Source organism: Oculina patagonica, chromosome 8 (assembly GCF_052425735.1).
Source record: "Oculina patagonica isolate OP01 chromosome 8, crgOcupat, whole genome shotgun sequence".
Classification (NCBI taxonomy): Eukaryota; Metazoa; Cnidaria; class Anthozoa; order Scleractinia; family Oculinidae; genus Oculina; species Oculina patagonica.
This window is the reverse complement of record NC_135765.1, coordinates 1,374,397-1,396,623: the sequence shown is the minus strand read 5'-3', so window position 1 is coordinate 1,396,623 and position 22,227 is coordinate 1,374,397. Positions and strand designations below refer to the sequence as shown.

General features: G+C 39.8%; 2 protein-coding genes across 4 annotated transcripts; both read right to left on the bottom strand.

The window, feature by feature from the left end:
- Window positions 1-1,800: 1,800 nt before the first annotated feature.
- LOC144661969 (uncharacterized) lies at window positions 1,801-10,050 on the bottom strand. Of its 3 annotated transcripts, none has more exons than XM_078522695.1 (9): window positions 9,640-10,040; window positions 9,419-9,488; window positions 8,027-8,071; window positions 7,193-7,219; window positions 6,598-6,705; window positions 5,926-6,060; window positions 4,939-4,964; window positions 4,602-4,653; window positions 1,801-2,576 (listed from the first exon to the last, which is right to left on the bottom strand). In XM_078522695.1, the coding sequence occupies exons 1-9, from the start codon at window positions 9,919-9,921 to the stop codon at window positions 2,215-2,217; spliced, it is 1,107 nt and encodes a 368-aa protein (XP_078378821.1). In that variant the 5' UTR covers window positions 9,922-10,040; the 3' UTR covers window positions 1,801-2,214. The 3 variants fall into 3 exon arrangements, with proteins under 3 accessions (XP_078378821.1, XP_078378822.1, XP_078378820.1); XM_078522696.1 differs by having other exon boundaries at window positions 2,433-4,046; window positions 7,202-7,219; window positions 9,640-10,050; XM_078522694.1 differs by having other exon boundaries at window positions 2,433-4,046; window positions 9,640-10,048.
- A 3,766-nt stretch (window positions 10,051-13,816) lies between these two features.
- On the bottom strand, window positions 13,817-21,825 carry LOC144664091 (uncharacterized). Its single transcript, XM_078525220.1, has 9 exons — window positions 21,338-21,825; window positions 21,150-21,219; window positions 19,996-20,016; window positions 19,746-19,763; window positions 19,405-19,503; window positions 16,860-16,994; window positions 16,417-16,442; window positions 15,785-15,836; window positions 13,817-14,989 (listed from the first exon to the last, which is right to left on the bottom strand). Exons 1-9 carry the CDS (start codon window positions 21,629-21,631, stop codon window positions 14,628-14,630), a joined length of 1,077 nt encoding a protein of 358 aa, XP_078381346.1. The 5' UTR covers window positions 21,632-21,825; the 3' UTR covers window positions 13,817-14,627.
- Between the last annotated feature and the right edge of the window lie 402 nt (window positions 21,826-22,227).

The window sequence follows — 22,227 nt, the reverse complement described above, 5'->3', positions numbered from 1 at the left end:
AAGATCAAATGATACCGTGTACTGCAAATCCTTCCAATTTCGGTTGTTGTTAGAGTAAACTATCAATTTCTTTCTTTTCGTAAAAAAACCTCTGCTTTGGATATAAATTTGCTTTCTTCAAAATGTGGCCGCACCTTTTCAGGCTAGACTGCGAATACAGCCGCCTCTCACCGCTAGCGGGGGCGATGAGAGGCGGCTGTATTCGCAGGCCTTTTGTGGGGAAGATTTGCTCCCGCGAGCCCTGCGTGACAGCAACATCTGTTGTGTTGTAAGTTCTGTTGGCACACAGAACTCTGTCACGTGACAAGTCAAACGTTTCCATGTGAGGAGCACGTGAACTACTTATATCTGTTATCTGTGGAATTTTGTGTTATACGTGACACCGTTTAAAATAAGGTTACCAAAAGGGGATTTCAGTAATTAATATGTGTTGCTTTCGTTTTGTCAGTCGATCACGAGTCCAACCTTTGGCGTTTTGTGAATGAAAAACTATCATATATACCTTAGAGGCTACTAATTTTAGCGATTTTTCAAAGCAAGATTTAGCGTCTATTTAATTTAGCGATTTTCCGAAAAGTTTATAGAGTTAGTGATATCATGTGAACGAGTTTTAAATGAACATATAGCTAAGATGGAATTAAATGTTCAGTAAAAGAACAACCTCACTTGATATTGAACGAAAATTTGCATATCCAGAAAGAACAAAATTACCGGCATCTTTTTGTAAAAGAATTTTTCAAGTTGATTATGCTTAATTTTGTTTCCCTTTGGTAATAACCGTAAGGTAACAAATGACACTGTCTCTCGCTGCCTGAAAAGAGAGGGGACTGGGTGCCGGGAACCGGGGAAGTGAGCGAAAATAACATTGCATAATATCTTGCAATTCGCTTTCTGCCATTTTAACTCAGTGGTGACCCAAATAAAGATTTTCGACAGCAATAGTTCAGTACAAAAACGCTTATTTTATTTCGTTTACAACAACGAATAAGTGATACTTACAACTCGTATTACTGAAAATAAAACGACAAAGTTTGCTACATCAAGCGATGCTTAAAATATCCACTGCTCAACTTCCATAAAATTTAACATCCATGGTCACTACATAATTTTAAAAAAACGTTCTTTTGTTATACTAACTACAGTCGAATCCCGATAACTTGAACCTCCCGCTAACTCAAACCTTTTTCGATTTCCCTTGAAGGTTCAAAAGGTTCGAGTTATCGGGATTTAACTGTAACTACAAAGCTAAAGTTAACTTGCATAGCAGTTGTTCACCAAGCGCGAAATCAGTAATACTGACATTTATGTAAACGCTATGTTACAAGCTTTGGATACCAAAGGGCTTCATGTAAGCGGCACAATCTGATCAGAAACTAGAGATAAGCTGATTCTCATTGAGACCGTATTAATGACCGCCTTGTTCAGGACAACCTCGTTCCCAGGGAGCGGGAAGAAGAGAGAGATTGTGGTTGAAATACACTTTCTCTATTATCTGTAGTTGTTCGAGTGTATTGGGTTTTTTTTTTCACTGTTTGTATGGATATAAAAAACAATCTGCCTTTTAAGGGCTTGTTTGCATGTTTCAAGAATCAGTCCTCTCCAAGTTTTTTTTTCATTAAAACTATTTTTTTACATTGCGATGCGTTTGTCAAAAGTGCAAAGATGGTCTTCCCTTGCAAAAAAATATTTCAAACGTTGAGAAACAGTGCTTCGTATTTATGAACAGGAAATATACTGAGGACTATAACTGAAGGTTTCGCAAACAATTGCAACAAACCTCAGTTTCGGCAAGAGAATATCTTGGTTTCGGTTGTTTCTTAGAGGTCTAAGGACCCTTTTCCTCAAACGTATCATGCATAAACTAATGCCCAGGTAACTCAGCCAGTTCCCTGGAAACCAACCGCTGACCAAGGAGTCCGAAGGCTTTTATTCGAGTTTTCTTTCGGGTGCGTTTGACATCACAGTGTCATCAGAGCTACTCCTTTGCCTTCAAAATAGAAACTGATTAATGAAGTTGAAGCCGATTTTAAACTTTTAAATCCCGGGTGTTAGTAACATGTTTTTTCTTCTTACAGCAACGATCGAACAGGGAGGTCAAATCATAAAAACATACGGGTTACAAGCTTGATAAACTTCCAAATTCCCAGAATTAACATTGAAAGCAGTCTCTGGCTGTCAGTGTAGAGAATGTGTATTTCAATCAGAAGACTAGGGTTAACGTGTTGTAGGATGAAGCAGAAATGCGCCAAAATAGCTAGAACTTGGGTTCATGTAATATAGAGTCGAAAATGGAGTTCGGACAGAAATGCGATCCGTCGTGTTCAGAAAAGCGACGCCCCCGTGATAGTTGGTGTTATATTTTCTAGCTACACTAACAACAGCAGATGTACTCTCCATGAATTTCTCTGAATTGACGAACAACTGATGACTGATTTGAAGTGGTGTTCCATCATGGTAAAACATCTGGGAATACACGAAATAAAATCCAGATATTTGTACTTGTATGACCCCGTTATGGTGCTGAATTCTGCCTGATCTGTACTTCACCAACCAGTTCCGAACTGTGCGTCTAGATACTGCGAAACAAACACCAATGTCGGTATAAGGAAATCGCTGCGAATTTTAATTTTGTTTTGATCATGAATTAAAAACAAGGGCATAAGAGGCTTTGATATGCATTTTCTGAGTATGAAAGCCACTAAAATTAATGTAAAAACTACTGTGTGAAAACTTTGCACTTATTATTTTAAATGACGTCACAACACATAACTCAGTTTCAAGATCATAAGGCAATCGTGTCTGCTTTCTGCCTGTCTGTCTGTCTTTGTATTGTCTGTTTGTCAATCATTTTGTCGATCAATCGATCGTATTATTCAATCAGTCATACTCAGTCATTCAATCAGTGAAATGTTTGTCAATTAATTAACTGGTCGATTAGCCACTTCAACAATCCACGATTAATCTATCGAATAATTTGCTTTCAAGGAACAATTTCGACCCCATGATACAGTCATCAGAATATATATATACAAAATCAGTATCCCATTGCTGGGTACGCTATTAAACATCTTCAAAAGAAACAACAACAAAAAGTTTGTGATTAAGTAAATTCCATGCCTGTTTTTTTATTCATGCGTGTTAGGCAGAAGATGTTGATGGTTAAATGAATAACAAATCAGCCAATGAGTTGTCGTGGAACCGGCAAGAGGCACAGATCAGGCAGCATCGAGACCACAGGCCAACCAGGCACAACATCGTAATCCTGATGTCTAAGCATGGACAATACATCTCTACATTATACCCTTCGGAAAGCTAGCGCAGCTAGTGAGATATTAGTTGCAGGATAACATTACAACCTTCAAATACACTTACAAGGATAATCCATCAGTAGGATAACTAATTATTGTTTGCGTTAGGCCGGTAAACAGAAAGACGGCGTCTGGTCGGGTTGGATATCTTAGACAACAGAATTCTAGCCTAAACTGAGACAGCAAATTCTCCTTTAAGCCTTATTTTGATAACTAAGCCTGATCTTATTCTATCGAGCCTAATGCCTTACTTGAACGATCGAAGACAGCGACGACAAGCTCCTTACACTATTCCGCTAGGGATATTAAGGGGAGTACAAACCGCACCTTAACCTTTTAGAGGTTAACTTCCTACCTATGGCCTCGACCTTCTAATCTAATCGATATAGTGCAGCAAAAACGCTCCGAAAAAGCTACCCTCGCTGTCCATGAAGTAGTGCGTGGTGTACGGTATGTGAACGGAGATGGTGTCGTTTTCCTGAAGTAAGAAAACGCCGCCATGATACTTGGTGTTGTATTTTCGTTCGGCGCTTATAACGCTCCCCGCACTTTCCATCACCTTCTCATGATTGATATAGGTGTTGTGACCCATCTGTATGGTGGAACCGTCATAGTAGTACATTTGGCTGTATATGTAGTAGTAGCCTTTTCTCTTCACCTCAATGTGTCCGGTTGGTGAGTGGTACACGATGCTGCCTTCACTGTGTTTCAATACCCAGTTCGAAATGCGGTGGGAACCTGGTGACGAATACAATAAAAACCCGCGAGTAAGAACCTAACATTTAAGAACCTGTTAGGCTAAAATTTGCAAATTAGATACCTTTTTATAAGAACCTATTTAGCCTAAAATTTGGAAACAGGTTCTTATTTTCTAAAATTGATTAAAAATGTTTGCTTTTGGGAAATAAGTTTGAACAAAGCATTACTGTGCATGTATATCATGTCATATTCTAAATGAGTAGTGCTTCATTTTTACGTAAGCATTTATGTGGTATGCAAATTTTATACAAGGAATAGGCCGAATACCACTAAAATTTCTATAAAAGTATTGAAATTTTTTTCTTCAGAAATTAAGGACCTATTAAGAACCTGATTAGCCTAAGTTTGTGTTAATAACCCTTTATGTAAGAACCTGTTTAGGCTAACCTGAAAAATAATAGGTTCTTACTCGCGGGCTTTTACTGTATTCGCACTTGATTAGTTTCCAAATCATGCGCGTTTTCACTCAGTGAGAAGAACTACAGTGTATTTAGTTATATGATGTCAATGTCAATCAATAACAAAGCATATTACTTGGATTTCGAATTTTGTGGCCATCACCAACAAGGTGGATGCTTTCACCCATCTAAATAGCAACAAAAGAAATCATTAGAATTATACAGTACTGATGAATGGGCGTAATGAATTTAGTGTCTTAGACCTTGGTTCTCGAGAATCTACCACTGCATAAAGCTCAATCACCACGGAAAGGAAAGATCAATTCCTACGGCAGTGTGTTCGAGTCTTACTACGCAAGGTCAAATTAAGATCTCTTTACCTCGCTAGGTTTCAAATCCCTTCAGGGGCTTATACTCTATGTTAATAATTTGTATCAATAGTGTAGAAAAAAGCCAGCCAGTATTTTACTTACCGATTGGCCTGGCGGACCAGGAGGTCCTGTGAACAAAAAAGATCAAAAAAGGAACTTTGAGTGCCCCTGGAATATGTTTGGTATTTTTTGCCCTATACCAAACGTTTCGTGTCTTTACCGTATATTCACTTGCAATTCACGACATAGAAAATGTGTATAAGTTTCACAATAGTACACAATACTGAAAAGTGAGAGTGAAATACAAATCAAATTAGTCAGTAACTATATGTTCCCGCAGGTAGCTCTGAGTGAAAAACAAAGAATGGAATAGTGCTTCTACTAAGCAGCGAAAAGCACAACGTCGAGAAGAAACGGGGACTTTTACGACAGAAACCTACCTTATTGTTACTTATTTTCGCTGGACTTAGTTTTCGCGATTTTCAAAAAATCGCGAAATTTAAGACCCGCGAAAATTTATTTCAAACGTTTTCTATTGTATTTTTTATGTTAATTACGATTTTTTGGCCAAATCGCGAAATTTAAGTCCCGCGAAATATCCCCGTTCCATTTTCGCGAAATTAAGTTCCCGCGAAAATAAGTAACAATAAGGTAAATAGATGTTTTGATGATCATCGGTGTATAGTGATCGACACGTGCAACTGGCACTGAGTGACTGTTACACACGCATACCCAAGAGAAAGTGACTTAAATTTGGAAGATTCAGGTATTTCCTCAAAACAACATAATGTTGTGTCGGAGCAGGAATGGCGCAGTGGTGAGAGCGCTCGCCTCCCGCCAATGTGGCCCAGGTTCGATTCCGGCCCGGTACCACATGTGGGTTGAGTTTGTTGTTGTTCTCGTCCAAGAATTGCTCCGAGGGTTTTTCCGGGTTCTCCGGTTTTGCCCCCTCTACAAAAACCAACACTTCCAAATTCCAATTCAATTTGAAATACACGGCCCACACGCTTATAGCTTTAATCCTCACCGTGTCTAAATAAAGGTGATTTATTTATTAGCTAACAATATCCATTGCAAACAAGTTCTTACCTATGTCTCCTTTGAGTCCTTGGAGGCCCATTTCGCCCTTGGCCCCTATTGCACCCGGGGCCCCGTTGACACCTGGAGGGCCCTGAGAGCCATTTTTACCTCCTATTCCCTGTGGGCCTATGGGTCCAGTGTCACCTGAAACACGACACATGTATTATGAGAGTCACTTCTAATATAATAATTGTTCTGTTTCAGTGTGCTGAATCTACAGTGAACACGCATTGGCATCGTTTGAAAATGAACTGAGAGGCGTTAACCTTTGAATGGTAAAACGGACAATAGCAAAACCGAAAAAACGGTAAGTTAATCTTCAGTTGCTTGTTATCAGTCAAATTTATTTTTCTTTCGTAATGACTTTTGATATAAATTGCGTGCCGGTTTACTTCGGCGTTTGTAGTTTAATTAACTTTATAAGTAGTTTACTAAATTCGTTCTTCCTTAACAAATCAGAATAAGGATTTAAATATTTTCGCCACGATCCACAACCAAAACTAATCGTAACCTGTAATTGGCTCACGCGACTTTTTCCCTTGGTTTCGTGCTCTGGAGGCGGGTTCTGATTGGTTAATTTCATTTTTTTAACGGCTAAAGCGATAAGCACTGTGCGTATTGACTTTGCAACACAGGTGAAGCACCACCCTTAATACTTATAACCCTTTATGGAAATCTTACCTTTTGGTCCTTGGACACCAGGTCCCCCTGGAGGTCCTTGTGTTCCGTTGGAGCCCTTAGGACCAGTTGGGCCTGTTTCACCTTGGGGGCCTTGATCTCCCTTGTGCCCTGAGGAAAAGGCGCCATTTGGTGATTAACCATCACGGTTAAAAACGGCACACCTTTACCAATTGAAAACATCTTTCACACGGGCTTCGTGTTAGTTTTTTAAGTCCCTGCCAATCAGGGAGCAAACAGCCGCAAATGTACGAGGAGTAGGGGGTGACATTCGTAATAGCTCTTGACATTTGTTGGTATTAACAGGGCAAGTCGAAAAGACTAACTGGACGATAGTATGCTTCAGTTAAGGTTATGAAAATGCATAATTTAACTTGGACTCCTGCTAAAGTGTATTCAGTCATACAGCTCCTCTTTATTTGCTTTTTCAAAAGCTTGTTCATAACTTTTTCAGCATTGAAGGCCAAACCACCATCTTTTCATTTTCGACATGTTGACCTGGGTTGGGACCAAACCTCAGGTGGGCTGGGAGGTACGTATGGCACGGACAACATATGCGACAATTCGATCGTCTTCCTTTACTGAAAAAAAAACTAACCTCGTTTACCTTTTTTACCTCGTCGACCTACGAAAAGAAACAAAACGAAACGATTAGAAAGAAATAAAACAAATAAAATGGTTCTTTAAATATCTACAAGGTCCCTTTGTGCTGACGAAAATAGTTACAAACACGGCCGCGCAGCTTTAAAATGAAAAGTATCAGTGGAAGAAAATTAAAATATGTGCTGGTTCGATTCCAGTCTATATCTTCACGAGCAAATAGGACTGTCATGGCCTAAAGGAAGTTCCATCAGGGACATTTTTTACTTGGAAAAAAGCACGCTTCTGAAAAATGTTAACAAAATATTCACTAGGCTCTTCTTTTTTGTGTGAAGAAACACGAAGCAATAGCATTCGGAAGGCAAATTACGTCAGTCTTCTTTGTATGCAGATTTTAACTTTGCAAATATCAAGCGTTTGTTAGTCACACTCGTTGTACGTCACGTATGCGTATTGACGCAACGGTTACGCCGCGTAGTCCCAAAACGTCTGTGAACTATTTACTTTCTTTTTGGCGCACAAAACATTTGTTTTCCAAAGTTTCCGTAAAACCTCCTTTCATTGTTGATACGTCACCGGGACGAACGGCGTACCACGTGACCCGAAACAGATTAACCACGGCGTGAATAAGAAGGGCTATTGTAGCAATATTGACCAATGATCGACGCTTAAACTGTCCAATTCGCGTAATTTCAAAGATTTAATAAAGACCACCACAAAAAAACATTCGGTGGCAGCGTGTGCATGCATGTGTGAGCCAAGAAACTCTCGGTTCTAAAACGTACTTGAAGCAGATACATGTAGATTCATTATCAGCTAAGCAGTTTCTAACCTGTAGTTCCTTTGGGTCCTTGTGGACCCACATCTCCCTTAGGGCCTGAAAGGAAAATATAAACAAAAATTAATAGAAGACGGGTGAATTATAGAGTTGAAAATTGCAATTTATGATACTGTTCTCCTTTTCTTGGAAACAGATGATTGTTTGGGGGAAAATATGATTTCAAGCCATCAAAAATCAGAGAATTCTAGTCCTAATAAGAAACGAAACTTAATCATCCAAAACGTTTAACATTAATTTAAATGCTCTTCAATGTAAAATTTTCGCGTTCCGCGAGTCCCCGTATTTCGAGATTCCCTTGTCCACGATTATTTTCTTCTTCGTCGGTCACGCAATCAACACCTGTTTTTCATTCCAGGCGTTTGAAGTGAAAACTTTGCAGTAAAATGTACAGCGGTATATTTAATTTTCGCTTTTAGCTTAAAAGATACTCTTGCATTGTAATAAAGTTGCAAATGAAAATGTAATCAAATTGTTTTGATGTTTGAATGAACCTGAACAATTAATTCCCAAGGTCAGAATGACAAATACATTATATGCAAATTACACAACGTGTAAATTGAATTTTAATGTCCATTGGTTCCATTTGAAGCAAATATCTTGACACGTTCTCCGCCTTTTGTTCCTAAGCTGTTCCTGTGGAGGTCAAAGACTAAAACTTATTTTTACATCGGCGAGCTGTCGTCAAGTCGTCTGTATTTTATTGTTCAAACGTTAAGCTCAGCTTATCACGTACTCACGCACCCAGACGCTGTTTCCGCCGAAATTTACGATTGTTCCTTGCGGGTTTTGTCACGTCAACAATTCACTTATATCTATTTCCGCCGGATTTTTGTCCGGCGAGATTTAAGGCTCCAGCGGAATCTCATCGATCTGTTCTAGCCAAAACAAATCAAGGATTTCCGAGAAACAAAATTATGCAAAAGAAAACAGTTTAAGTTGATCTGTCATCGAGACTATTATTGTCCCCATTTAAGGGTCACGCTATCACATTTTGCAGCGATTGACCGAAATAAAATGAGCTCAATATAAAGATGTTTACTTGTTGCTCGGAGTCCAGTTTCAAAACACCAAGTGATAAGTGAATGTTTTAGTTGTTCGGTTCTTGTAAAACTGATTAGTTTACAAATTCACGACTTATAGGCACCAAACACGGAAGTAAACAAACTCTAAAGGCCATTTGGCATTCATTTTAAGCTTTCTTTGTTCTATAGAGATAATGGAATTCTTTCACTCGCAGACAGGCTGAATTTCACCCCTCTCACTGGTTTTGACCTGTTCTATGCGTACATCTTCTTCTTTGATGCAAACCAATTGTTTTTAAATGTATGTCCTTGGAGTCTCTTAACCGTGTCAATAGAGTATTATTTTTGGCACCAAGATTACCTTGTAAGCATGGACAGTAGCCGTCAAACTGTCTTCTGTCCCTCCCCTGAGGAACATCGGATAAAGCGAGCTACAGAAAATTAGAAAAGAACAATCCTCTTTTATTCCACCTTCCTAATGAATGCATCAGTTCTACGAACACTGATAAGCAAATTCAAAGCAATATTTGAATACGCAATTATCTAGAGTTATACTAACTTCGCGCCGTCGAAATAGCCTACCTTGTTTTTCAGACGCGCTGATTTTCCCTCCAAAACGCGATCAGTTCCACCCACAGATTTCTCGTCAGTCTTCTGAGCTGCGAAACTGTTTTCCAACTTGTCAACACGAGCAGTCAGCTCGTCTGTGACAGTTTCCAGTGTTTGAATTCTAGCAGACTGCCACACAACTAAACGATTCAGATTTACCACGAAAAACGTCACGATTATGATGTATAATGCAGCTGTTAGTATCCCGAAGTTGATAAAAGTGCGCCGCGCACACGTTTTGTCGCGTTGGTCCATCGCTTATGGTGTGTTTTACGAGGAAACTCTAAGCGCCAAAATCGTCCTCTTGTTTTGATCGGGGGCTCGACACATCGCCTCCGAAGAAATGTCTTCTAATGTCCCCACGCTTCGTTGAGCTTTATAGAATTTCTCGGAAAACAAAAGCACCATAGCGCATGTGCTGAGATGATTGACAGCGCCAAAGAGAAATTATGAGTTTTAGGTGTCCTGCAAGTACATCGCTTGGTTAGGGAATGAGGGGAAGCTGGAAAAATGACTTGAATCTCTGAATATGACGAAATTCGCCAATTTTAGAGTAGTACTGTAAAATCCTGGTTATGGGAGAAATTGTGCAATGGGAATATGCCATGCTGGCTGCAGCTTGACTCTTCTGTGAATCAAACCGCTGCCAGCCTCGAGATGTTAATTCTCTTTAGTGACTGCCCATTATTTCTTTTAATGTTAGATCTGACCCTGCTATTAAAACGTACTGCACTAGTCACGAAAATTGTTGAAAGATAATTTGGCTACGGACGGACTGAGGACAGAAGTGGCCTAAAACTTGAAAAAGTCGGCCCGACGTTTTCAAGTTTGTCAGTGATACTTGCAAGAAATCACTTAAAAAACATTGATTACGTTTATTCGCATCTTAATGCCTTTCTTTTGTTGTTCAAAGTTTATGTTGTTGGTCACTGAGTGCACCCCCATAATTGCATCACAGTTTACACAAAAGCTTTGGAAACTTCTCTCGTGATATTGCTCAAATCGTAATCATGCAGGCCACTGCTTCTGTTCACACACGATTTTTCTTATACTTGTGCTTATCAAACAAGCGTGAACAGGGCTTTACGGGTCGGTTCGAGCTGTCAGACAGCAGATGACCTGTGATGAATAAGTAGGCACCAGATCGAGCGTCTTGTGTTTGGGCCCTGGCTGGGATCACTGCATTGCGTTAAATTCTTGAGTAAGGCATGCACTTAAGGTATCATGGAAGGAAAATTGACGTTTTCGTTCTAAGTTAAATTGTGTGCAAACCATCAATGGTAACCTCAATAAAGTATATCAGATTTTTCTTTTCTTGCTCCATTAATTTTATATAAATTTTTTAAACTTCAAAATGGCGTTTTTAGGGCTTCTTTAGAATTAAAAATTCATAAAAAATTAATGGAGCAAGACAAGAAAAATCTGAGACATCGTTTATTTTTTTAGACCAATATATGTAGATCAAATTCCACATAAAAGTTAAGGCTCTCACGTAAATGTGTTCTCCAATAAACCTAATTTTACGCAACATCATAATACAAACAAAATGCTGGCGTTGCGTATTATGGGCTATATGATCAAAACAAAATCCAAATTTTAATCTTTATTCAATAAGCTTTCAGAAAATATAGACTTTATATTATCATTAGTGGTTTGCACACTATTTCACATGGAACGAAAACGCCAATTTTCCTCCTTTCTCCAGCCACGAGTGTAAATCAGTACTAGCGACCAGTTGGGGAAACCTGACCCTGACACAATGCACTGGGACTGGGGGAAAGTAGCTATACGTCTAATCGCTTCACTGTATACAGGAATCTGGGTGGTAAGCTTCGGGAGTGTGTATGTAGAGGGAGGGGGGATGGAATACGCAAATACTTTCTTGTGCTTGTGCTTACGCTTATTCCGCGAGTTCAAACTGGTGTGAGATAAACACGAGTACAAACAAAACATTTGGCTTTTGTACGTGATTCCCATCCTGTGACGTTCACTGGGCAGAATTTCTAAATCTCTGCGGGTGCGTTTGACGTCTTTTTCTTGTGCTTATCGGAAGTGGGAACATCCTTGTTGTTATGCTTCTGCTTATCTCACAATTGTGAGCCAGCTTATGCTCATTCAGTAATCAGTATCCAGATAGCAGGCCTTTATTAAATCGGATATCGGTTGAATATAGCTCGATCAGACTTTTATTTACCATTTGTGGTGTTCTTTTTACAGACATGAGTAGCATGAAGGTCGCCGAGATCTACTGGAAACATCCGGCGCTGTTCGGTAAGATGGTGCATTTCTCATGTAGCCATGTAGTCTAGGGCTTAAAGGGACTGTGTCACGGCTGAGTGAAGTTTATTTTATTAAGTTTTGCCAAATACGTGCTATGAAACTTGATGTTTGCAAAGAAATTACGTCTATGGATCTAAATGAGAAAACACTAGCTTCATTGCATTTAAATGTGACTAATGTGCCTACCGGGCGTTATAATTTAAAGTTACAAGCAAACAAGATTAACTTTGAAAACTGTTCAGCCCAACAGTATTTCAAAAACCCATATCTCAATCCGTTTCAATCTTCGTCGCTTTTGGCCATCCGTACCTTCTTTTGTATTTGGTGTGTTATTGAAAATAATTTAATGTTCCTTCACTGTTTTAAGAGGTTATTTTTATATTTCACCAGAAACCCATAAGGGTTGAAACGTGTAACGCGCGTGCATAGCGTTTGAATATTCATTTTGCTAAGTACCATATTTGGAAACAAGAATAATTTGTACGCGAATGTTATTCACGAAATGACACACGCAACATAATTTTTGGTTTTGAGGTAAGTTGCTTGAATTTCGACCTAAACGCCGTAAATTTCTTACAGAAACTAAAGAAATACATTAAGTGTATCGAAGTGAAGTTCTCCAGACTACTTCAAGAAGATGAAACAGGAGAATTTAACCAAATTTAACTTTATTCAACCAAGCTTGTTCAAAAACAAGATTACGCCATCGAGCACGAGCTAGCGCGCGCTGTGAATTTAAACCTAACAAAGTAATTTTGATTGGTTAAATGGTTCTCGTAATTTTCCAAATATGGTACTTAGTGTAAACGAATGTGTAAACGCTTTGTACAATGCGAATCATAGGGAGTTACACGTTTCCAGCCTTATGGGTTTCTGATTTCACTGAATTTGATGGTCATTTCCTATGCTTAAATTTAGCTAAAATCCGTGACACAGTCCCTTTAAGTACTGGTCTAGCAGTTTCAATTCAATGGAATACTTATATAAACATAGTTATTTACAACCAAGAACTGGCTCTCTGATTAAAGGAGACCCATGATTTTCGTCTTGAACTTGAATTAGGATTGTACGTGATTCACCAACTCCTAGCTAAAGACAAAACACGGCACTTGACATAAACTTTTAAAAAGTTCGAAGACTTCACAGCGCGATTTGTACGTGACGAGTCAAAACAATAAGAGGGTCCTGAAGGGATAATATGGGAACTGGGATTTGGGCAAATGTCACTGGCAAAATGGGATTTGAGTCATTGGGACTGGGACTCACAGACAAAAAATAGGACTGGGACTGGGATTTGGTAAAACATAAGCTGAAAAAAGTTTGGCTCACCCCACTCCCCCTCCATCAGGACCCTCCAATAACTAAAAACAATTAGTGAACACTCAGTCGTGTTCTACCGAAAATCCGGTTTGGGTTTATAAATGCTTAAAGTTGTAGTTTTTAGACTGTAATCCTTTAGAGTGTCTACTAAAACAATTGGACTACTCGCTCTCGTTTTCTATGGGCGAAAGACAACTCAGCGGCGCCTGGCTCATAGAAAACTCAGGCTGGTAGTCTAATTTTTGATTAGTATCACCTAACTAGTGGACTAATGCAAATACTGCATTTTGATTGGCTACTCCACTAGAGGACCATTAGTAATAGTCATCGATTACTGAGCAATCGAGCATGACGCTTTCTTTCGTTTTATTCCGAAATAAATGTTTTTTAACTTGTATTTGCTAACTTTATTATTGCTTTTCCTGTCCAACTAGTTGGGTGATACTAAAACAATTAGACCCTTCGCCCTTAAGGGCCACGGGTCAATAGCCCATTCGGCTTCGCCTCATGGGCTATTGATCCGTAGCCCATGCGGGCTAAGGGGCTAATTGTTAATTAGCCTAGTACGTAAAGAGACGTCTCTCTAGGTCTTCGTGCACTCAATTCTTTCTCAGCTCGTAAAGCCCCGGCTAAACCGGCGATCAAACACTTTCGTCCAACATTGTCGCATACAACATGGGGTGGCTAATCAAGCAAACAGTGTTTGATCAAACATCGAAGAAAGTGGGCCCACATAACGCTTTGTGCGTATTACCGCTGAAACGTCACATAGATTCGGTTTCTGATTGGTTACTTTTTCCCGCTTGGGCTTCTTTGTTTGCAGAGGTGGCTAAACGATCAAACGCTTGCTCGTGAAGCAAAATGTTGAATGAAAATGTTTGATCTAGATCAAACATGGGAAGCCCTTAAAATGCAGTGTTGATAGAGGGGGCTAAACGGCCAAGCATACTTTTCCAACATGATGTTGGACGAAAACGTTTGATCGTTTAGCCGGGGCTTAAGGATTTGTCACGCCACAGAGATGTGTGTATTGACTATGATTGTAGCTCTGTTTTGAATTTCCACGCACAAGTAACAAACGGGTTCAATCTTATGAAATCTCAAGGAGATTCTGCCAGATTGTTATATTTTAAGGTTCTGACATACCAGGGTTCGAGTAACGATCAGACCCTGGCCTATCTCGCGGGGAAATATTTGAGCGCATGAAAAAAATTCTGTATGTACCTGAAGTTAAATAACAGTTTCTACCTAACCATTCAAAATCCCTACACAGATGAAATGGTTTACGCTACAACTGCCAATTGTTATTTACACATTTCGACACATCACCCTGTGCAATCCGGTCATAGCCCTCTTAATTGTCAGTAAGCAGGATGAATCAAAAATGCCCCAAAGAAACTTTTCAAGCTGTCCATGTTGTAGCGACTCGTGTACGGCACACGGACAGAGATGGTGTCGTTAACTCGAAGCAAAAACACTCCGCCATGATACTTAGTGTTGTACTTTTTTGTTTGATTTATGACGCTCGCTAAGCTTTCCATGACAATTTCGTTGTTGATGTACGTGTTATGAGCCATCTGTAGCGTGTCGCCGTCGTAATAGTACATTTGGCTGTATATGAAGTAGTATCCTGCTCTTTTGATCTCCACGGTTCCCGTGGACTCATGGTACAGGATGCTGCCCAGCCTGTGTCTGACACTCCAGTTGGTGATAAGATGGCGATCTGAAAGAGAGGCAGAAATGAGTAAGAAAGAGGGTCCTGAAGGGAGGAAAAATCCCATTTGCCAGCCTAAATTTTGCCCAAATCCAATTTTCCAGCCTATCGTTCCTCAAATTTTGCCGAAATCCCACTCCCAGTTCCATTGTTTTGGTTTGTAATTCCCAGTCCCAGTGACTAAATCACATTTTCTTAGTGAAAATTTGCCCAAATCTCAGTTCTCATTAATTTTTACCCCTTCAGGCCGCTTGGGAAACAGTTAACGCCCGCTTGCATAGGCGACTTTTGTCGCGCAACTCAATGCAATTTTGGTCACGCCAAAGTTGCATGAAGTTTCCTGCGATATCGCGGCAATAAAATCGTCATCAAATCGTCGCGAGTTTGCACGCGTGTAAACTAGCGGCGATAAAATCGCCGCGATATCGCAGGAGTTTCGAACCTGTTCGAAACTCGATGCAACTTCGGCGCGACAAATTAAAATTGCATTCCAAGGCTAATGTGATGTAAAGATTTTAGTAAATAATCAAAGAACTTGATAAATTAAAATTTTGCCGGGAAATAAAGCCGGTATCCTTAGTTACAGAAAGAACGATGAAGGGGTAAGCTCAAAATGCTAACTCTCCTCACTGGATCTGTTGATTTACTTTGAGAATCTGTTGGTACAACAAGACACATCTCCTAGCTGATAGCTTTCTTAATTCTCATCACCTATCGGCTTGATAATGTATTGATATTGTAAGGAGAAATTCGATGTTAGTCACTCTTGGTTCTAAGCGAGTCATACTTTATGATTGTACTTACGAGCTTGTTTTGTTTGTTTGCCTTTTCCGACCAAATGAATGCTCTCGCTTATCTGAAATTTATAACAAAGCAGAAACAATAAGTTTATTGGTTAACATTAACAAAAGACAACCACAAGAAAACCTATGCCTAGTTTATAGTTTATCGTACACAAATTCGCAATAAGCCAATCTACTAGAACTGCCCTGATTGCCTGCGATATCAATTCACTGACCTCATATCCAAGATTTTGAGGCAAATTTGGGTACGGTTAATACCCAATCGAACCTTTTGCTGTGTTCGGTGACAGATCAGGCTCGTTTGATCTTCGGCACAAATGCGAACCATGGCTCGACCAAATTTACTCGTCTGATATGCCGCCGAAGTGTACTTGAAAGGTACGGTGAGTTATGAATATTGAGCTTAAATGAACCACCACTCGAAGCTAAATTACTCTGTTATAACGCGGATGAGCCGCAGTTCAGGTCGACAACCCCTCTGAAGAGTGACTTTCGCTCAGGTTCATGAAATGTCGGTCGTAAGCAATCATGCTTTTCAGGACTATCCTAGCCCGAACGATCACACTCTCCCAACGCTCGCTGTGAGTTAAAACTGTTTCCTATTAAAGTGACAATACTGTGCGCGATACTTACAAGAAGGCCAGGTGGGCCGGGCGGTCCTGGAAAAGAATGTGCAGAGAGGTATCAGTGAAATTTGGATACAGATTGGTAAATAAGAAAATACTGAAAGAAGACAACTGAAGGAGTATAGAAAGAGTATGAGCGATTGACCGAGTGAAGATATAAAAGTAGAATTGAATTAGAAATTTAAGCTGCTGCTACGTATACTAGTGAGGCTAGTGCCAAAGTGCGGGGGGGGGGAGATCCCTTGGGGCAAAGTAAACTGTTCATGGCATTGATGGAAGACTAGATTCTGTTGATGTTGAGTGATTTTTTTTTTCGATTTATTGAATAACTTCATCAGAGCGGTGTAATATATCGGGCTTAATTTTGACCTCACTTAATTAATATCCGTGAACATACTCTGCTTCAATGCGGCGCGGAAGCCTTTAACTAGATTAGTGAAAGAACCAAACCTGGCTCTCCTCGTGGCCCCTGAAGACCCATGGCTCCTTGAGGTCCTATTTCGCCCTGGTCTCCCTTGATACCTTGGGGCCCCTGAATACCGTCTTTACCGGGTGGGCCCTGGGGACCAGCAGGTCCTGCTTTGCCTAAAGATAAAAATAAGATATCCTTTTTTCTTGTTATTGTTTTTCTATACAGCGCACTGTCTCAAACAAGGTGAAATGTGGGTGTTTGGAAATGAAAACGGGAGTCTCAGATTGGGAGGGTAAGATATGTTACTGCTGGTTTTTGTGAATGATGTTATGAGGAGATTGGCAATGACTGAAGATTGATCGATCGCGTGCAAATGTAAACAGACAAACAAAACATACAGTATGTTGCCCTATTTCCCGGACACCCCTATTCCCGGACACTTCGACTTAACAATTTCGTATATCGTCGTAACAGTAAAATTAAGTTAAACAAAATGTTCAGAAGACTTAGCGATTAGTCTGCTTTCGTTTGCTCTTTTCTTGGCCGAGCTGCGCTCCGTTTAGACGGGAAAATTCAAGTTTTCGTGGAGGTAGGTAAAAATTTTTTCTTCTTAAATCCGATTTTTACAGCGCGTCAAACTACATCGTTTCAATAAAGCGCTCTGCTCTCGCAAAGTGCGCGATAGATTATATTTATATATATATTAAAGTAAAGGTAAAAGGACTAGGTTTATCAGCATATAATAAATTTTCGGTTTTCGCTCTTAATTTCCGAGCACGGTCACCAAAGAGTTAAGTTGAATTTTTAATGAGGTGTGCCTAATTCCGGACGCATACCTACAGCAAACTTGTTTACCTATTTGAAAACAATTTTACGGAATAGGTTTTGAAAAAAAGGCATTTTTGTAACTGTCTGTGCTGTATTTAAGCTTCAATACCGGTTTTGGTATTGATTAATCTTCGTTGGCGAACTTCGTTTCAAGTGGCCGAAACATTCACTGAACATTGTTTATGTCAATGGTCTGATGATTACCTCGCTAAAATTGAAAGAAAAATGCTTTAAATTTTGCCTGAAAGACAATTTTTCAAAAGAATAATTCTTTATTTAGCCCTAATTACTTATATTTTGCCATGATCGGGAATAATATTTCCGAGAGAAAGGGAGTATTTTCCTCGTAACGATCGTCCGGAATTAGGGCAACTCGTCCGGAATTAGGGCACCGAATTTGACCAACTCTTTCCGTGATTACAAAGAAGCCAAAGAGATTTAGAAGATAAAACTTCACGAGCTACTTACCAGCAGTGGAAGCTACATTGTGGGTAAGTTTCAGCTCGTAAGTGCTGTTTTGAGGTAAGATATTACGGTTAGTGCAAAAAGTGTCCGGTAATAGGGCAACATACTGTATTCCTGGTTTTCACTTGACGTCATCAAAATTCTAACACCCAGAATCGCAAGACCCCTGAGGTTTTATCCTTCACTGGCTATTAGACGTCCTTAATATATCTTGTTGAAGGTTTTAGCTCGATAGCAGTTGCCGTCATTAAGATAGAGCTTTTTGAATTTCGGAGTTTCACGCCATACGAGATCAAAGATGGCCGCCAGGAGGCTGTCGCGTTTTCTAAATGCCTCATCCTGCGATTTTTGACAATCTGGACAGTTAAGGTTTTGCGAGAAGTGTTTACCTGAATGTTTACTTGTTCATGAGGGTGATCTGATCGCTTTTTGTTGCAGAATTTAATGCCAGATGTTTTCATTGATTTCCAGCCGCCATGTTGGAGCCCAGGCAGTTGGGCTCCAACATGGTGTCTCCATTCTGTGCTCTCTAAATTTGCGTGAAACGTTTTGACGGTTAATTCGAGTACGAAATAACGTAACCTGAGACTTGAACAAGTAGTTTATATAGTAGTTTTCTACAACCTGTAATATTCTTGATTTTTTTGACTCAATAGTTTTGGATTTATTTTTTTGCGGCGTGACAGTAGCATGACAGTGAAAACCACCTGTAGAGTTACTCGCAGACATGAAGTGAAAATTCCGTAACTGAGTTTTCGCGTCATCTCGTTAGCATCAGGGAACGTCATTGTCAAAGTTAGAGCTTACTTAACAATAATACTAGGTATAAAGAACCTCCTCGTTTGAAGAAATGCTGTTGTTGTTCACGCAATTTCAGCTCTAGTTTTACGTATTTCTAATGCACCAATCAAGGTTAAGCCGCCGGGGGGGCGGGGGTGAGGCCAGGTATAGGCAGGGGATTTAACAGTAATTGTTTGCCCTTGGTGGGGACTTTTGACTGTGTTTATAATGGACTTTGTTACAACATTTTATTGACGTTTAGTGACTCTTTTGAACATCCACAAATGCCCTGGGGTTGGGCATTTGATCAGAAAGTCTCAGCTAAGTTCAAATGCCCGGCCTATGCCCCCCCCCCCCCCCCCCCCCCCCCACCACCTTAACATTTATAAATGCATAAAGGATCGGCTCCTGTTAAAATTCAGGTGAATTTCAAGGTGAATCCTTTTGTTTAAGCTTGTGAAGTTATTCGCTACAATATCCTCACAGCTGGAATGAACGACGTTGTCTAACCTACTCTTCCGTCGGTACCATTCGGCCCAGTCTCTCCACGAAGTCCTTGCGGTCCCACAGGTCCGGGTGGGCCTGGGTCACCCTGGTCACCCTTTTCTCCTAAAAAGGACAACAAAAGGTGAAACTAAAAAGATAAGCTCTAACTTCTTTTCTATAAAGTTAAACTATACAGTTCTTTTCTATTCTGGTTTAACAATTATTGCTCTTAACGTATAATTTTGTTGTGTGTTAGAAGTATAAAACTGCATGTGAAGCGCGTGTTCAAAAAATAGCCATCAGTGTTATACATACATGTTGATTTCAAATTTTATATACAAATGTCTATTGTTCTATCAATTTACCTTTCTTGCCTTTGCAACCTATAAAGAAAAAAAACTTGTTTTAAACCATGTCTTCCATGATGGCACTATTGCTACATTTCGATAAGTTTAATTATATGTAATTTCTCTTGTTTGTTTGTATTCGCTGCTATAGCTACAATGTATAAATTTATAAGTAAAAACAAAATTTGTATTGAATTGAGTATAGAACTAGACATTATGAACCACAAAAACAGATTACTTCACCAAACAATGCCGTTTCTTCTCTTACCTTTCTTACCGCATAGGAATCCTGCAATTAAAGAAATATGAAGAGATATTTCAGTTTAAGGTTTACGTTTTGATTTCTGTACGTGATTAAGCAAAATGGATTGCTACTTAAACGTAGGCCTTAGGGTATCATTGACGAGAAAAGTCGTAATTTATATTTGCGCTCGAGTGTTACGCCTGCGGGATCGTCTTTAGTTTTGGTGCAACCTGCGTTATCGGTCCCATCCAAGATAGGTTCAATTTTTAAAATGATCGTCAGTCTTTGTCGGCCATCTGTCCAGCGCTAATCACATCTAATCTGCTTCTAATAAATGCCAAATTATAACTAGTGTGAAATTGTAAGAGTTATTGCGCGAAATATAAATTAACTACTCTATATTGAATCGCGTCGTTCATGTTGCCCCCGATTGATCTTTTGATTGTTTTTTGTCATCTCCTTGACGGCTTTATATTGGTTTCCTTTTTGTTCAGCCAATGGGAATCAAGTTTACTCAGGACGGAAGAGCTGACGAAAAGCACGTGCTTTGTTGGGTCTTTGAATGAATGAAAAGTTTGGTAAACCAACAGAACGATGTCGAAAAGTTAGCAAACGGCAAAAAAACGCAAAAATTTCCAAGAAGCATATTCATATTAAAATGAAGATAGAATTCATTAGCTAAAAATATGCGGAAGTAACCTGGCAAAGTTCAATTTGCTCATTCAGCCGGCGTTCTAATTAACAGAACAATATTCTTACAATTACAATTTTATATTCCGCCCTTTCGTTGCAGTTTCAAATAAGCGACAGGAGTGTACTAGTTTATACCTGCGAATGCTTTATATGATCATCAGTGACTTTAATCTCCCAACTGCGTTAATTAACATTGTATAAGAATAATAGTGAGAAAATGTCTCCTGATCTCTCACTTCCGAAATTTACTTGTTTTGCGATTAACAATGCTTTGAGAAAATTTCTGTACAACTGCTAGTTAAATATTTGCACAGTTACAGTAATCATTCGGCCATCTTTGTTTATTCAGTTCATAATCAATTCCAGAAGCATCGGCCAATTCCCAATGCGTGGATGGTCGTGAACTTTAAACATGCAAAAACAATGAACTGTGTTTGCTGAAAAAGACGTGAAGCATTACAACACAAACAGCAATTGAAGCCTACCTTCACTGGGCAGATCGTAGCCTTGAAACTGTCGCTTGTCTCTTGTTTGGAAAGAATTCAAACGTGTCTGCTGCAAAAACGAACAACAACGCACGTTTGAATGAAGCGATGCTGCATTTAGTCAAATTATGCATAATTTCTGTACAACAGAAAGAAGCCACTTATTGCATGACGAGTATTAAAGCAACCTTGTTCCCAGGACGTTTTTCCGTCGTTTCCTTCACATCTTGATTCATTTCACCCACAGGTTTCTCGTCATTTTCTTGATTTTCCTGAGCTGTCAAACGTGTCTCTAACTTGTAAACACGCGCTGCCAGATCATCAGCAATTGACTCGAGTGTTTGAATTCTAGCAGACTGCCACACTGTGAAGTGATACAGCGTCGCTATAAAAACTGTGACGAGGATGACGTAGATTGCAGCTATAAGAACCACGAACGAGATCAAGTTGCTGCGAGCTCGCGAGTGACCGCGTTTCTCCATGTCTGCCGGATGTGTTGTACGCGAAGTCTCGAAGCGCTGAAGTTGTTTTGATCTAAGCGCGCCAATTCTCAGAACTGTTTGATTTATTATTGTCTCACGCTTCGCTAAGCATGTATATTTTGTGAGTTTCTCGGAAAATTGAACCGTACAAAGGGCATGCACGTGTTGGAGTTTCGACCTGGGAGCATAAACTACCTATACTGCCTATACCTGGTTGCCTTTTCGGCATCCTGGTAGACCCAGGGAGAGTCGAAGCAAAACAAAGTAAACTGGCAAAAATCAGAGCGACGAAAGGTTTCAGGACGGGCTGAACGAGCCATATCCTCAGAGACCCAGGGGCATTTATGATTTGGCGCGCGGTCGTATTATTTGTTTGACTGTTTCTGTAGACCGTAGTGGCAAAGATAAACTATATAGTTCCAACGTGTTTATGTAGTCTTTTATTTTGTGTACAACAAAGGGTTTAATACCTTGATATGAAAAAGTCTAAGGGGGTGTTTACATGATACCGGAATGACTTTCATACCGGTACGAGTTTATCCCGATTCCCCCCCCCCCCCCACCAACCCCAACCCGACTGTATATCACAGGATTTT

Excerpts from the sequence above, each read along its gene's own strand:
- LOC144664091 (XM_078525220.1), bottom strand. The coding sequence starts at position 21,631 with ATGGAGAAACGCGGTCACTCGCGAGCTCGCAGCAACTTGATCTCGTTC. Across the intron at positions 20,017-21,149 it reads CTACGATCTGCCCAGTGAAG|GATTCCTATGCGGTAAGAAA; the intron begins GTAGGCTTCAAT and ends CTTTAATTGCAG. Across the intron at positions 16,995-19,404 it reads TGGTACCGACGGAAGAGTAG|GCAAAGCAGGACCTGCTGGT; the intron begins GTTAGACAACGT and ends TTTTATCTTTAG.
- LOC144661969 (XM_078522694.1), bottom strand. The coding sequence starts at position 9,921 with ATGGACCAACGCGACAAAACGTGTGCGCGGCGCACTTTTATCAACTTC. Across the intron at positions 8,072-9,418 it reads CTACTGTCCATGCTTACAAG|GCCCTAAGGGAGATGTGGGT; the intron begins GTAATCTTGGTG and ends TTTTCCTTTCAG. Across the intron at positions 4,654-4,938 it reads CTGGTCCGCCAGGCCAATCG|ATGGGTGAAAGCATCCACCT; the intron begins GTAAGTAAAATA and ends GTTGCTATTTAG.